General features: G+C 34.8%; 1 protein-coding gene across 1 annotated transcript; it reads right to left on the bottom strand.

The window, feature by feature from the left end:
- Nucleotides 1-184: 184 nt before the first annotated feature.
- On the bottom strand, nucleotides 185-14,596 carry si:ch211-266i6.3 (cytoskeleton-associated protein 2). Its single transcript, XM_028799249.2, has 8 exons — nucleotides 14,462-14,596; nucleotides 13,853-13,934; nucleotides 12,124-12,172; nucleotides 8,345-9,111; nucleotides 4,198-4,384; nucleotides 4,003-4,063; nucleotides 1,177-1,420; nucleotides 185-1,064 (listed from the first exon to the last, which is right to left on the bottom strand). Exons 1-8 carry the CDS (start codon nucleotides 14,523-14,525, stop codon nucleotides 818-820), a joined length of 1,701 nt encoding a protein of 566 aa, XP_028655082.1. The 5' UTR covers nucleotides 14,526-14,596; the 3' UTR covers nucleotides 185-817.
- Nucleotides 14,597-15,498: the final 902 nt, after the last annotated feature.

Raw genomic sequence — 15,498 nt, forward strand, 5'->3', positions numbered from 1 at the left:
GAAAACCTTTAGGGTATTCTAGATAAAAGGGGTGATATCTGCAAGTACCTAAACAATATCCATACTGTACATATTACAAAACCATAGCTGTATATAAATAGTAAATGTGCAAAATGCCATATGGGGAAAAAAAGTCGGAACTCATTTTTGGGAATTTTAGGACAAAATAAATTACTGATACAAATTATAAATTAAAAATCTGTGCTTATCATATACAAGTGGTGGTCACCGTAAGAATGAATTATAACTGCCCAAATTTTTAATTCAAACATAGAACAGCTACAACTAACGTGCCATCTCTGCAACATGTTCCCACATTACACATCAATCTGCCAGTTTATGCATATTTCCTGTTTGTCATGGTTTACATTTTATTTCCTAAAACACAATAGCATAGTTAAAATCTTATGTAAATATATTAAAACCCATTATTTTTCCTGATAATTATTATTATTATTATTTTTTTAATTCCTGGTTGTCTTTGATAAAAATGTGAGTTGTCGCAATAAACTAAAATTATGTATTTGAATACACCAAAGATGCTTTTTGTACATTACGCAGCTATAGTGTTTACTTTCATAGACTTCCCGCAAGGATTATTGTTAAATGTGATTAAAACGATGTGGAATTGCTCACATTATGGTTAGACATACATAAGACCTGAAAAGTACTATTCAACTAAATTTGCACACAGTGTATTCTAATGTACAAATAAAAAAATGTTAGCATAAGCACTGTGAACTAGACGTTTAAATATTATACAGTATTGCATAGATTCTTCACTTTTTGTGTTTATAATTTGTGCTGTTAACTACTTTTAAACACTTTCTTGTAGACCTGCAGCTTCTTGAAGGTGTGTATTTTGTCTGAAAATAAATGCATTGGCATCACCACCTAAGCTGACCAGTTCTGGTAGTGATGCAATGCAGGGATCATGATCCATTAGCATCTCAGGCAACTGATTAGACATGTGCATAATTCGCTTGGAGCGCCGAACAGGAGTTAAAAACTTCAGATCTTTAATAGCACCTTTGTTGCTGTCTATGTTCATCATCTGCTTCATACTGGAAAAAAAAAAAGAAAAAAAAAAAGACAAAAAATAAATATAACACCAAGTTATACCTTAAGTAACGTTTATCTCGGTTGCACCAGACACAAGAAATATGCTTGACTGACCTTTGTAAATAAGGAGTAGTCTTCACATTATACTTGATCAACGACCCCTCCTCTGTTACGTTCTCTTCCATTTTATCAGGCGTTTCAAACTCACTTTTATTTTCGAAATCATCCTCCTCCTCTTCTTCTTCTTCCTTTTTCACATCACTGTTATCAGCTTGAACCACTTGCTCCTCGGTTTTATTTGAAATTGGTTGTGCCAATTCAAAGTCAGGCCTCATGATTTCAGGTTGTACTACTAGTTCTGGAAGTAATACAGTGGAAAAAAAACGGGTCTTTTACCACAACTTATGTGCAAAATAAACATGCAAATTAAGCAATTAAAAGCACAATGTAAAACAATTATCTCCTAATAAAATCTTTAATGTAATCATTAAGTATTAAGACCCCATCATTTTGTGCACTTTTATTTTAGATTTAAAGCTTGATGACACTTGCCAAAGAAGACTCAAAACCAATTGCTGCCAAAGGGGCTTCTACAAAATACTGAATTAAGGGTCTGAATCTCTCTACTACATTACATATATAAAAATGAAAAAAAAGTAAAATGAAATGTGACTGGCTCGCTCACTCACTCATCCAGCCACCAACCAAAATACTACTTTACATTGAGTTAAAAAGCTGAAATTTGCCAGGATGGTACTTCTAGGACAGTAGGCCTCTTATAAGAAAGGACATTTCAATATACCAATATTTAGGGGGTAAACCGAAAAACTAAAATGCCCCAAAATATCAAAAATGCTTTGACTGATTTGATTGAAATTTGGTAACCTTATAGCAAAAAGAAAATTACTGGAAAGGTGTTTTATTTATTGATGATATTTATTAATATTATGCTAACTAAGGGTGGGTGGTACATCAGTTCAAATTTGTCAACCTGTAGAAGTTTTATCATCAATTTTACCATGGTTGAGTACATCAGGAAGCTGCCTTTATTACTTGCCATTATGACACAGCGCAGCATGTTCCCATACAACTGTGGATCCACACAGGCTTAAGGTTGCCATAGCTAAATGTGAATGTTTATGTGTAATTAAGTAGCATATAGCCTCCATGTCCTAAAACTGCATTGTTTTGCATTGTTATTCTATTTTATATTATTGTTGCTTATTACATTTGATTTTGTTAATGTACAATGGATTCAGAAAGTATTCAGATCAGTTGACTTGCTGCACACTGTGCGTTTTAGATTTAATTTTAAAATGGATATATTTGCCAGTTTTGCCCAACAATCTGCCCTCAATAGCCCATAATGAAAACATGTTTTCGAAAGATTTGTAAATTTATGTTAAATGAAAAATTGAAACCTCATTTACAGAAGTACTGGCTATGTTATTTGGTTTGACCTGGGATATTCTGTTAAGGCAATGGCTGTCAGTTATACTGCCATCAGTTAATCAAATATATCAAAGGCACTATGTAACCAAGTACTTTTCATTTATTTTAGATATACATGGATAGTTATTTATAGTTTTTAAATTTCATCAAGGTTGACAGGAAGTGCAGTAGTTAAGGCTTTGGACCTAGGATTTCAAACACTGAGGTTGTGGATTCAAATCCTACTACTGACACTATGTCCATGTGCAAGTCACTTCACCAGCCTGTGCTCCAACTAGAAAAAGATTTATAACGAAATGTATGTCAAATCAAATATGCATAAAAGTAATATAAGTAAGTCATACAGTAAGTAATAATTTTAGTTCATTAGAGCTGCTTATTCTTGAGCATGCTATACATAATCGTCCAGGAGTAAAACATTCTTGCATTAGATCAATTCCTGCTTTTCCTTGTGACTTGGCTTTTCTCATGTTCACAGCAAAAACGTTTTACGGGACAGGATATATAGCTATCTATATATCTATCTATATAGAGAGAGATAAATATATATATTTTAATTGAAACAGGTAATCAATAGGAATGTGAAATTTGAGTATATACTGTATATTCATTATTAGAGGTTTAAGATTTTCATTTGTTTGATATTCACTCAAGTATTTCTTTACATTGTATAGGTTGTCCCCCTTTACATATATATTTGCATCTGAAGATTTTAAAGAAATCTTCGGAGAGAATGGGAGGGGTATAGTCATTCAATGCAGGCCGACATGAATGTAAACGTAAAAGATCTTGGAGGAGTGGGTGTCCTCTTTCAAAGTTTGCAGATGCAAATGTATATTAAAATGTAGTAGCTCATAGGAGAACCCATAAAAGTTTAAATGGACAGTGAATGTCCAGGTTGGTCTTGGAACCAAAAATTCCACATCCGTTTCTACCTCTCTCTCCCCCCCCCCCTTTTTTTTTTTGCTTCAAGCAAAGCAATACCTACCTATAGCCACAGTGCTTGGCACCATCGCTGAAGTTTTATCAGGTGCTTGATAACCACGGGGGTGTACACATTCATTGAACTTCACCAGACTTCCCTCTTTCCATTTAACACCTCACTGTACACACTAAATTTGACTGCTCCTCTTTTTCTTGTCCAGGACACCTTCCCCACCTTTACTTGTTTGTGCACCCTATTGGTTAATAGTGCTGTTGACCTGTCCTGTCAATCAGTTCTGCTCCCTATTATGCTTGCATAAAACGCACCCTCAGCGCAAAGCACGTACATTAGCAGTAGGGGTTAGCAGTGAGCAACAACCTGCCTGCTCATATAAAAGGTGTCCCTTCAATCTTACCTTTTAAAATCGAGGCTGAAGTGAATTAAAATCAATAGCTGTCAGCCACATCCTTCCCTGACACTGAACCTACATTCTACATTTTTCGTTACAAGAAACATTAATTGTCAATGCCAACATAGACAAATATCAGGTGCTCGGTACTTACCATCTTCAGATTTGGAAGGTGGCAACAGGTTTGATAATGCAGAACAAAGTTCTTCAATGTGCTACAATATTAAAAAAAAAAAAACAAAACAGGATTTTAAACATGCAAAGCCGCCAAAAACCTTTCACATAATGTAAAATCCTCATTTGTTCAGGTAAATATAATTTTTACACAGTGATCAGATTTTAACATTACCTCTGCTGTCTTGTTCTCATTAGAACTGTGCTCTGGTTCTTCTTCTTCTTCAACAACATGATCATTCAAAGGTGTTGCAGGAGGTACGTCTTTGGGGTTCTTTTTAATGGTGGAGGGCACAGATCCTGCCATGGACGGTCTTTTTAACGTTTTTCCTTTAGATGCTAGCCATTCAGCAAGTTTTGCTCTATTGGGGAGAAAGCAAAACCAATGCAAAATTATAAAACATCACTGATTTTGGTATAAAAGTTGTAACAGTACAAAGTTATAAAAAACACAACAACGTTAAATCACTACTAAAAAGGGCAAAAAGCATAAAAACTAAAATTTGTTTATGTTACATTTAGTAGCCCTTACTGAATAACCAACCCAAGTATTGTCCTAAACAGCTTAGCCGTAGATGAACATTGTCAGATCAGTGCATACTGAATATTTACTACATTTAAAAAAAGTATACAAAAATATTTTTTGAAATCCAAACTAAATGTTTCCTTTAAGCATTACTATGGCTAGAATGACATGACTACATACTTGATATATCAAGTAACTCAAGAAATCTCAAGAAATATTGGAGCAGTGAACAATAACTCTGCTTGAGTTAAAATTAAAATATTGTCAATGGCAATTTCTTAATATAAAAGTTTATGCTTTAACATATTAATTTTTCCTTCTTTCAGGCAAGCTTGGAATAAATGTCTGAGAGAAATTGATGGTGGTGTTTTCTATGCACACACAGGAATATTTTAATGCATTTTTCTTTGACATCACTAAACAAACTAAAGAACTATCTGTAAAAGAGCAAGCAACATAAAAAAAAAGCAAAATATGGACACTAGCCATAGCAAAATTACTGACATATGCATTTGGACCCTTGAAATTATTTAAAAATTGTTATCACTTTTAACCTAATTGCATGTTCAGTTTAAATTTACATTTAATTTTGCAAGTTCACAAACCCTAGAAGGCCAAGGTGGGTGAAAAATAAACAAAACAAGTTAGAGTCACCTGAGATTTCAGGAGAGCTTAAAGCTATTCTGTAGCTGTCACAAGTCCCCAGTTTCTGTGACAGCGGCTACAGATTTGTGCTGTACACACAGAGGACACATTCTTATTAGTGATGTGAAAATCTAAGAAATTTGGTAGACATTTTGTATAAAGAAATGTGTAGACGTTTATACAAATTTGGAACAATGTTGAATGTGCAGCTTGTGTGTTTCTCTTTGCTACTAGTAGGACTTTCTTTTCATCCATTCTTGCCTTCACTGTGCTGGCTCTCTTCCCATGCCAAGTATGTAGCTGCACAGCAGATGCCAAGGGGGCTGCTGCTTGTTAACAAGCTGCAGATTGTACTTTTTTGATTTTCAGCCCATCGGCTTCATAGCAACTTGTGAAAATGAATAATTTAATTTAAAGAGTGGTCTGGGATAAAGTTTATTAAACTAGACAAGACCCTTTTAACACAACACAGAGTATATCAGTTTTTTGTTTATGCACACACACACACACACACACACACTTATCTCCCATGTAAGGAAGAGCCAGAGTTAGAAATATTTCTGTTTGTTATTTACATGCATAGAATACTCAAATGCAACACAATCTCATAAGGGAAAAATCATACACCATAACACGAGATGCTAAACCGAACTTGGAATGTAGAGGTTTTGACCTTGGTCACATTAAGTTACTAGAATATGAAAGTGTAGATTCAAATAAATCAATAAAAAAAAAAAAACATAAATAAAAATACTCTAAAACTTCTAACACACAAAAAGCATTCAAGGGGCCCTAGATGCATATAATCAGACAGCAGTCACCCGATCACCAGTCCAATATGAAAAAACAAAAGAAAAATAAAAGGACAAATACTTTGGTATTTAGATGCAACATTTTAAAACCTCACATAGGTTATTTAAAAAAAAAAAACATTGAAACAGCAAACATATCCCTTTGTACACCAGCTGCTAAAGACTCTGCAGAGGAGGAAGACTCGGTGTCATCCCAGTAAATTGAACGTTACTTCAGCATTATGTGATACATATAATGAACGAGAGGTTTGTTAGGCATAATGACATAACTTTTGATTTGAAGTGAGGAATAATTTGAGTCATAGGCCTAACGGAAGGTTTATGGATGTGGCAAGAGAGGACATGCAGGTGATGGGTGTACCAGAGCAAAATAGAGAGGACAGGAAGAGATGGAAAAAGATTATCAGCTGTGGCAGCCCCGAACAGGAGCAGCCAAAAGAAGAAGCTGTCTAGCCCTAAACAATGCGAAAAAAAAAAAAAAAACCCACTAGCATATGCAACAATTTCATGATAAGCAACTAAAAAAAAAAATGTGTCATTGGCCAATATCATTGTCTGCAAGCAAGTGTGCCAAACAATCTGGTAGTGAAAGGTTTCCAGACAAATGATGATGCAAAAAGATATGAACTTTCAGTTAAAATAAACTCTGCATATTACTTAGCAAAGAATGAAGTTTAACACAAATGAAACCACTTGTTTTGCTGCAAAAGGAAAAAGCCCCAACATATGACAACCAAGTTCATTGTGCTGAACTAATTTCAAACAATACTGTAGACTTATATAAAAAAAAACCAATAAAATCATGGACGTGGAGTTTGCATGTTCTCCCCCTGTCTGCGCGGGTTTCCTCCCATAGTCCAAAAACATACAGATTAGGTGCATTGGCAACCCTAAATTGTCCCTAGTGTGTGCGCGTGTGTCCTGTGGGGATTTGTTCCTGCCTTGCGCCCTGTGCTGATATCAGTGCCGATATCCAGCCCTAATGTGTGTTCATTGCACAAACAGAGCCATAAATGATACTAAATGTTTTACTCCCATTTATTTTCAATGTATGATTATATAAAATCCTAGATTTGATTTAAAGTATCTAAGCAATTTACATAAAAAAAAAACACACATTCAGAAAATTCATCACAGAACTGTGTAATTGGTGAAATGATCCATTTAATGCACTTCATGCATTTAATCACAAATGAATGAACTGATTCACAGAATCTTCAGATTAATCAATCTATCAAAATAATTGTTTGTTTTCTTTTACTACCACCAAATTAGAAATTTTGCTAAGCAAAATCTGCCCAATTTTCCTCACTTCACACCTATTTCTATCCCGGGAAAAAAAAAAAAAAAAAATAATCGATTAGTCTTACAGATTCAGACAGCATTCCTGTAGTATACAAAAAATGTTACAGTCTCTCCCTTTCAAAGATCCCAGAGTACAGTGGGAAAGGATCTCTCACTCAACATTTCAGAAAAGGAGTGGGAGGTAGCAATGCTCAGAATTCACTCGAACTCCATATGTGCAAAGAATACAATTATTCAACTTAATATTAAATAATCGAGTACATCTGTCTCATTTAAAACTGTCAAACATGTGTCTAGGGCAAGATCCAAACTGCGAATGTTGCAATCAAGTTCCAGCCTCATTGGGCCATATGTTTTGGACGTGCAACAAATTAACAATTTTGGACCAAAATCCTTAAATGCCTTTCAGACAGCCTTGGAGTCACAATTCCTCCTAATCCATTAATAGCTATCGTCAGTGTACTTCCAGATGGGCTTAAAGTGAAGAAGGACAAACAAATTGCTTTTTCTTCACTGCTATACTTATCTTGCTCAACTGGAAGAATTCTAACTCACTTCTCTTAAGTCAGTGGGTAACTGATGTTATATAATATTTGAAATTGGAGAAAAATCAAATTCTCACTTAGAGGATCTGTGCAAAACTTTAAAACCTGGAAGGATCTGATCAATAACATTTTAGAATAAGCATTTAAATTGAGGAAGTGGATTCTCTTCCCTTATTTATTTTAATTATGTATTTATTTATTTTACGTACTATTAAATTCTTACTCTGTTGGCCTAGCTCTCTCTCATGGGTGGGGGTTGATCTGATGTGAACTTCGTTTTGTAAAATTTGACTTGCTTGTATGGAATGTTATTTGCTTTTAATAAATTCAATAAAATACTTTTAAAATAAATAATATAAAATCATAAGTTGCATCCCTAGTCAGCTACCAAGTGGGAAAGTAAAGCAGGCATTGAATAAATTAAAGGGAATATATATATTAGTCCATATCTTACAGGATTTTTTTCTGTACTGAAAAACCAGAACATACCTTCGTTCTTCTGCAGTCTCATTTCTAATAGCATACCGACTCTTGATATTACCGCCAGCTTCTTGTGACTTTGGAGGTTCACCAATGTTTTTTGTGTCTTTTATTGGAAGTGCCTTCACTTTTGCCCCAACCTTTGGTCGAACAGCTGGTCTTTCATTCCCTTTGGCTAAGGGCATAGGACGACTGCCTACTGTGCCATTTTCAGCAGAACGCTTTGTCCCAAAATTTGTCATTTGTGGTTCCATCTCTTTTGACCTAGTGGTTGTCACCTTCTTTTTATTTATTATGAAGTCTGGTTTATTGACGTTAGTCTTGCTTTTTACCAAGGGTGCTTTTACGGCCTCTGGCCTTCCAGTAACTGGACCCTCAGATTTCACGCTTCTTTCATTACTGGTTTTGGGTGCCCGAAAAGTACTTATCTTAGATTGAACTATTTTGCCTCGGTAGGAACCAAGAATAAACTTGGAAGAATTTGGTTCAGACTGCACAGCATTCAAACTTTTTTCAGCAGTTAGTAGTTTCTGTTGGCTATTTCTTTGAACGAGAAATGACTGGGTCAAGGTTGTAGGTTGTCTTACTTCAAGATCCGTTGTTTTTTCAGTTTCTTTTGAGTCTCCTTGTTCTTTCTTCTCAGCCTTGGAAAGGACAGTATTTGCCTTGTCACCACTGTTCCTGCAACTTCCATTATCAAACTGCTGATTTTGTGGATTTTCCATCATAAGGGCTTTCTTTTTTGTAGCTTCTGGTATATTATTTTCTTTATTGACCTTTGAAGGAAAGGGGAGGGGGGAAAAATAGATATTATGTAAATTTTTCCTTTTAATATATTAACTGTTTATAAATACTCATAAAATGTAGTCTTTTTCCAATTTAAAGAGCACATCCACAATCCATACCTAAAAAAATCATCAACATCAAATTGCTCAATGTTTACATACTTGAACACAGTATACCCACTAATCATAAGGTGCAACAGAGCACAGCAAGTCTATCCACATTATAATTGATATATGGCATAACGGAGAAAAAAAAATAAACCTTTGGTTGATGAACAGTAGGTTACAAAGAGTAAAATATTAGACCTTTGTCTTACATTAGTTTGAGACAGTGCTCAAATCCAGCACATTAAGAAATGTTCAGCTTGACCTACAATGTGCATAAAATCAAACATCCAAAAAGACAAGAACTTTCTCACGGAGAGAAAACTAAGCAAAAGGTATCAGGAACCAACTTTAAACTGCTAGCATGTACACGGCATTTGTTATAATGAATCATTTAGTACCACTTATAAAATTATACATTTAAGTAAAAACTTGTAGTATAAAGTTGGCAAGGAAAAAAGATTGAATAAAGACAAGCATCTAGGGTGAAAGTATTAAAATGTTTTATTTATTGTGCTGTGACAGGTATGAAAATGTTTGTTGAAATATATTTAGATAAGGTTTATAAAAAAAAAAGTTGGAAATTGAGCAGAACTAGCAAAAACTTTTCCTTCATCAATAAATCCCATATTTAAAAGCATATTTCTTGCCATTTCCACATAGGGATGCATATTAAGATACTTCGGGCAATTGTTTGCAGAGAAACTGGACCACTATAGAAAAGCTGCTGCCCAAATGTGGCATCTCTTCCTTTCCCAAGGTTTCACAGGATAACAAGCAGTCTAACAGTACTAAACATTCACTAGCCAGGCTAGGCAACATCTTGTACCCTGCTGCCTTGATACTGTATGTCCTAAGGGAAGTTTGATTTCTTAAACATGTTAATAACCTTAACACCTCCCCCCCCCCCCATCTACTGTTTTAATAAATGTATATGATTTGGAGCCAAGATATTTGTCTTAAATTAAGCTTTAGTGAAAGTGAAACTGAAAATGTGTAAATCAAACTATTTTTAACACACAATTATTTATTCCATGGTTATAAGTAGCTTGAAGAGTGTAGAATGTTTTTCTTGAAATAGTATGAAACTATGGAAGAAGATATAAAGAACAGCAAGTCAATTTTGTTAATTACAAATGTTTTCACTGTGTAGTGGCACACATAAAAGAAGCATTCAACACCACAAGGTTTCAATATTTTGGCTTTCATTATTGAAAAGTACTATATACCAACTGAGGCAAAAAAACACCAACTAAATGGAGAAAATTCTTGAGAATGATGTAAACAGAATTGCTAATACAAACCTAACGAAAGGTGGATTGAGGAGAACCAGTTTAATAATATTGTATTTGAAGACTGCCATTTCATCCTAATATATGCATATATTAAATTGATTCAAAGACAAATATGCCTCAGTTATAGGAATCTAGCTTAAAAGATGGTCTTACTTTCTAAGAGAATAAGGATTATTTGATTAAATTACATCTGTCAACTTGAAATATTACATTATTCTTTTAAGGAAAATAAAACCACATACAAGTTTATGAAGAGCAGCCACCGACAGCTGATATCTTAGCAGAGCAACACACCATAAATGATATATCAGCCTAAGCGCTGTTCCTAGAGGGGTTCGGAATGTTCTATATTATGAGCTGAAGGGGATAAATATCACTTTCAACTAAATTTGTACTCTTACTCTGTCATAAATATGCCTAGTAACATCAGCAAATAGCAATGTAAACTGAAACTGTCTACGTACAAAGAACCTAAGAAAGTCCATGTGCGAGTTTAAACAGTCTAAAAATAATATGCCCTAGATAGAGATACACCAAGTGGTTCAGCTCCTCAGTCCTGAAATAGCAAAGTAAATCATGAATTTTGTCACAAAGAAGAGTTTAATCTTAAAAACTTTCTTTGTGGCTGTGCTTTCAATTAGGTGATTTTTTTTTTTCATGAACTTTATAAAGTTAAATTGTCATATACTCCTTTTTCAAAATAAAACCTTAATGTTGAATATACAACTTTTGTTTTACTGACTCAGAGTGACCTATTGTAAAACACATGCCAAACGATATTTAAATAAACCATTCAACACTTCACCATTTCATACAATTTTTCTTTACCCAACATTAACCTTTTACTTTGATAGGACTTTCAGGTTATCTTTAATTTTGGATTTGTATAGACAAAATCCATTAAAGATGGGCAATATAAAGTTCAGGAGACTTTAGCTTTATCACCACATCCATTTACATTAAAACCATGCAAAAGTGTTATGCAATTAAAGAAAGAAAAAAGAAAAGAACAGTGGGTGTACAGTACAGTGTGACAGCAGGTAATGTCCACCCAACAGCACTGGTACTGTTTGAGTGCCCTCCTCAGATAGATACAGTAGACAGACCTTTATTTGTCCCAAGTGGGGACATCTAGGTTTTTTACAGAAGTTCAATAAATGCATACAAAAATAAACTGCAAACCAAAATTACTTTAAAAAAAAAAAAAAAAATCTGATTTGTCTAATGATGCGTGCATGTTCGTATCTGTTCCTTCTCATTCTAAAGACAGGATTTTTTTAGGCAGTCTAGTCAACACTGGACTGGCGTTAGGATGAAGGAGCGTCTGTTGAGTGGTGTTGAATATGGACAATAGTATTGTAAGGCTTTGTTCAGAAAAAAGGACAGATGAAATATACAATGCAGAACATAGTAAATTGAACAATTAAGGATTTAATAAATAAAGATGCATATTGTTAAGTAAATGTCATTACCATAATAATGAAGCAAGGAACAAAAAGTTTCTATTACCCCTATGTGTGTAATATACTTTAAATTCATTGGTATTTACTTATGTGAAATAATGTATCAGTTTATAAAAAAAAATTAAAAAGATGGAACTTACCATATTTGGTTTATGCTCTATAGGTTCTTTATAGAGATTTTCCTTATACCTAAAAAACAACACAATGCACAAATATAACCTGAAAACTAATACAACCTTACATTGTGAAAGTCTTTTTATAATAGCTACAGTACTGTAATTTCACCATATGATGAAACTAAACAGGTGACATCATAAATTACAGATCCAGATCCCTTACAATGCTGGCTGTAACTCCAACCCGGTCTGGTAAATCCTTGCCAAAAATTACACATAAATTGTTTTAATGATCTATAAGAAGCTCAATTGCAAAAGTGCCACTTCACTAAACTGAATACTACTGGTGTTTGAACTCAAGATCAGATGTAGTCAAAACCTAGTACACATTTAGGAAAGGTTAAAGTCAATTTATGGTATTTTATCAGTATTTACAGTCCGAACGAAGGTTGAGTGGCTAAAGGCTAACTAAACTTAGATTCAATCTGAAAAGTCCGCTATCTCGGACATCAATGATAGAATTTAAATCTGCTGAGGAGTGTCATGCTCACAGATAGGCGGTCAGAGTCAAACAACCAGTAAAGCTACTACTTGGTGCTTCAAAGTTAATAAGCATTTAAAAGTATAAACCTGTCCATGTTTAAAAATGCACCTTTGCACTACTCTCAGGTTAAAAGAAAACTGCTATATTGTTGCAAGTTAGGATCAGTTTCGGTTTCCTTACAAGTCAAAGTTAAAGTGAACTTTATTGTCATCTCAACCATATACAAGTATACAGATAGACGAAATTGCGAAGCACAGGATCCAGAAATCTGTGCAGCCACATAGAACTTAATGAGGAATTGGCTAATCAAGCATTACATGCACAAGTGCAGGTGGAACGATAATCTGTCATTGACGCTCTGCAAGTCATTTTTGGTGCACCTGCACTAACCAGTTCTGAGAGTGAGAGAAAAAACAGATTGAGAAATGGTGATAGAAACAATCACACAGAGAGAGAGAGATCTAAATCAGGAAGCAATAAAAGCAAAGGAGGCAAGGCAGTCAAGATGCCCCAAAAGTAACAGCACTACAGGGGTTGGGTCACTCCTGTTGAGCACAGAGAGCAGCAGATTGCTACCACTGTCATCCTACGTACGCCAAAGGACAGTGGTGAGACAAGGGAGCCGAATTTGATGGGTCCCAACAAACACCAAATGGGATGGTTGTGGGGATGAAAGTCAAAGATGGTTGACTACACTCATCTACATCATAAAGAGACACTGTGGACTCGGAGAGAAAGAAAGCAGATTGCGACTCCGTTTTTTTGTACTTTTAACATATTAATTGGATTTAATCTGCCGATTGAGTTTTAACCTCTATATACACTATTTTTATGGATTTATTTATGTTAAAACTGCACTGTACTTTTTGCACATGCTTTGACTTTGATTAAAAGCACTATGCACCACAAATTTTCATTTATGACCTCATTGTCATAGCCCACATCAGTTATGGCTAGCAATGTACTGGGAAAAGGAAAAAACCCATGACTATTAGCACCCAGGGCATCACAAATTTCCCGTTTCCTAAAGAATGTATGTTACAACACCCTTTTTTTCCTTTTCATTTGATGTTTTTTCATGGTGTCCCTGCCATACAGTGGTATATCAATGTAAAATACAGACAGTAACAAACACTAAACTCTAAGCAATGCATTTTCCATATACAGTACTTATATTCCGAGCACAGAATATAAAGATATATTCATTACCTTGCATCCACCTTTTTTTGAATTGTTACGAATGTCTTCTTTCTTTTGGCAAGTAACTCCTCCATTCTTTTCCGCCGTTGCTCTAACCACACAAAATGTAACAGTCAGTTAACTGTCAAATTGGCCAACATAAGTTACAACTCGAAATCAAATAAAAAAATTTTACTTCAAACTTTAAAAACAAAAAAAAAAAAAATCAGATTTATATTTAATGGATTCACATAAAAATGCTCCTTTTTCATATACTCACGTGAATCATTCATGAAGAAATTTAATGCTGACAGTGGTCTGTACAGTAATATTGAGATCTACCATATAACGTAAAAAACTGAATACCTTGTTGAGATTTTTACATATTTAAATTTTGTTCCCAAACAGTGACGCATTTGTCAGTATGATGAAAGGATTTCATAAAATGTGAATAGGTTTATCGTCTCCTATTTGCTTACATAACAAAGAAAATTTTAGGATAACATACACTAAAGTACATCGTTATGTCTCAACTGCAGACAGAAATGCCAGAAGGATGGCAACAAACGCCGTGTCCATTAGCACCGTACAGCGTTGCTCTTTTCCCATAGAAATAAGCTGAAAAAGCACACGACATACCTCTAAAAGCTTCGTCCGATCTTTTCACCGACTTCAAAACACCGTTACTGAGTGAAACGCTCATTTTCGTGCCGTTTTGTACGATGTATCAACCAATGCGTGCACACTCACAACTGTCCCTACCCGCCTCGCTCTTGTTTTTGAAACTCGCTGGAGTTTGTTGACCTAACACTCGATTGGTTCATTTCGCACTGCCCCGATCAAATTAACCAATAGCAGGAATGCATCATTCTTTATTGTATGGCACGCTGTGTGGGTCAAACTATCCCTGTGCAGAAGTTCGCGCAATAGGGCGTGATCATGACCGTTTATTAATGGAGTTAACATAAAAATGTCTGGGTTTATACCGTGAGCAAAAGGTAAAACAGATGCTTTACGTTATGTTATACATGCTGCCGATGTGCTAAATGTTTAATATCTAAGCGTAAAGTTTGACTAGTCACTTTGTAAACAATACGGTCATTCAAAATAAACCAATTTGCTGGAAAGGTGACAGACTCCAGCATCACAAAGATTAATTTGAAAAACGCTGTTTTGAATCACAGTGACCACAGTTACAAATGATCGCTATGTCATGTCTAGTCTTATTAACTTGTTAAGAGTCCAGCGTTAAGGGGTTACGCCTGGTCATTGTTTGAGTGGGAATGTGTGTTTATTTGTTACCCACCCAATTCCCCAGGGATGTACAAGGCACTATAAATTAGTGTCCGTGTGGCCCAGCGATAGATTGCTGCCTTGTTCCAGTGCTCTTTGTGGCCATTAACTGGATTGCACAGGTTTGAAAAAGTAACTGGGGTGAATTCAGAAAGAATTCAGAAACTCTTTTTCCCATTTTGCTATAATGCATTCTTCTGCTAAAATCATCGAGATTATTTTTTTTTCTTCAGAAAAACTTTTCCCTTTTTGCTATGGTGCATTCTTGTGCTAAAATCATTGAGAATATTTTTCCCAACATCAAGCTATACTCAGCATCCCAGAATAACAAAATGAAAACTTTATTTTAGAAATCTGTACAAATGTATTATTAATAAAAACTG

Source organism: Erpetoichthys calabaricus, chromosome 4, assembly GCF_900747795.2.
Source record: "Erpetoichthys calabaricus chromosome 4, fErpCal1.3, whole genome shotgun sequence".
In the NCBI taxonomy this organism is placed as follows: Eukaryota; Metazoa; Chordata; class Cladistia; order Polypteriformes; family Polypteridae; genus Erpetoichthys; species Erpetoichthys calabaricus.

Bases quoted from the DNA above. Each gene is read 5' to 3' on its own strand.
- si:ch211-266i6.3 (XM_028799249.2), bottom strand. From the start codon at position 14,525: ATGAGCGTTTCACTCAGTAACGGTGTTTTGAAGTCGGTGAAAAGATCG. The intron at 13,935-14,461 runs GTATGTCGTGTG...TTGTGTGGTTAG, and splicing joins ATCGGACGAAGCTTTTAGAG to AGCAACGGCGGAAAAGAATG. The intron at 4,064-4,197 runs GTAATGTTAAAA...TTAATATTGTAG, and splicing joins ATGAGAACAAGACAGCAGAG to CACATTGAAGAACTTTGTTC.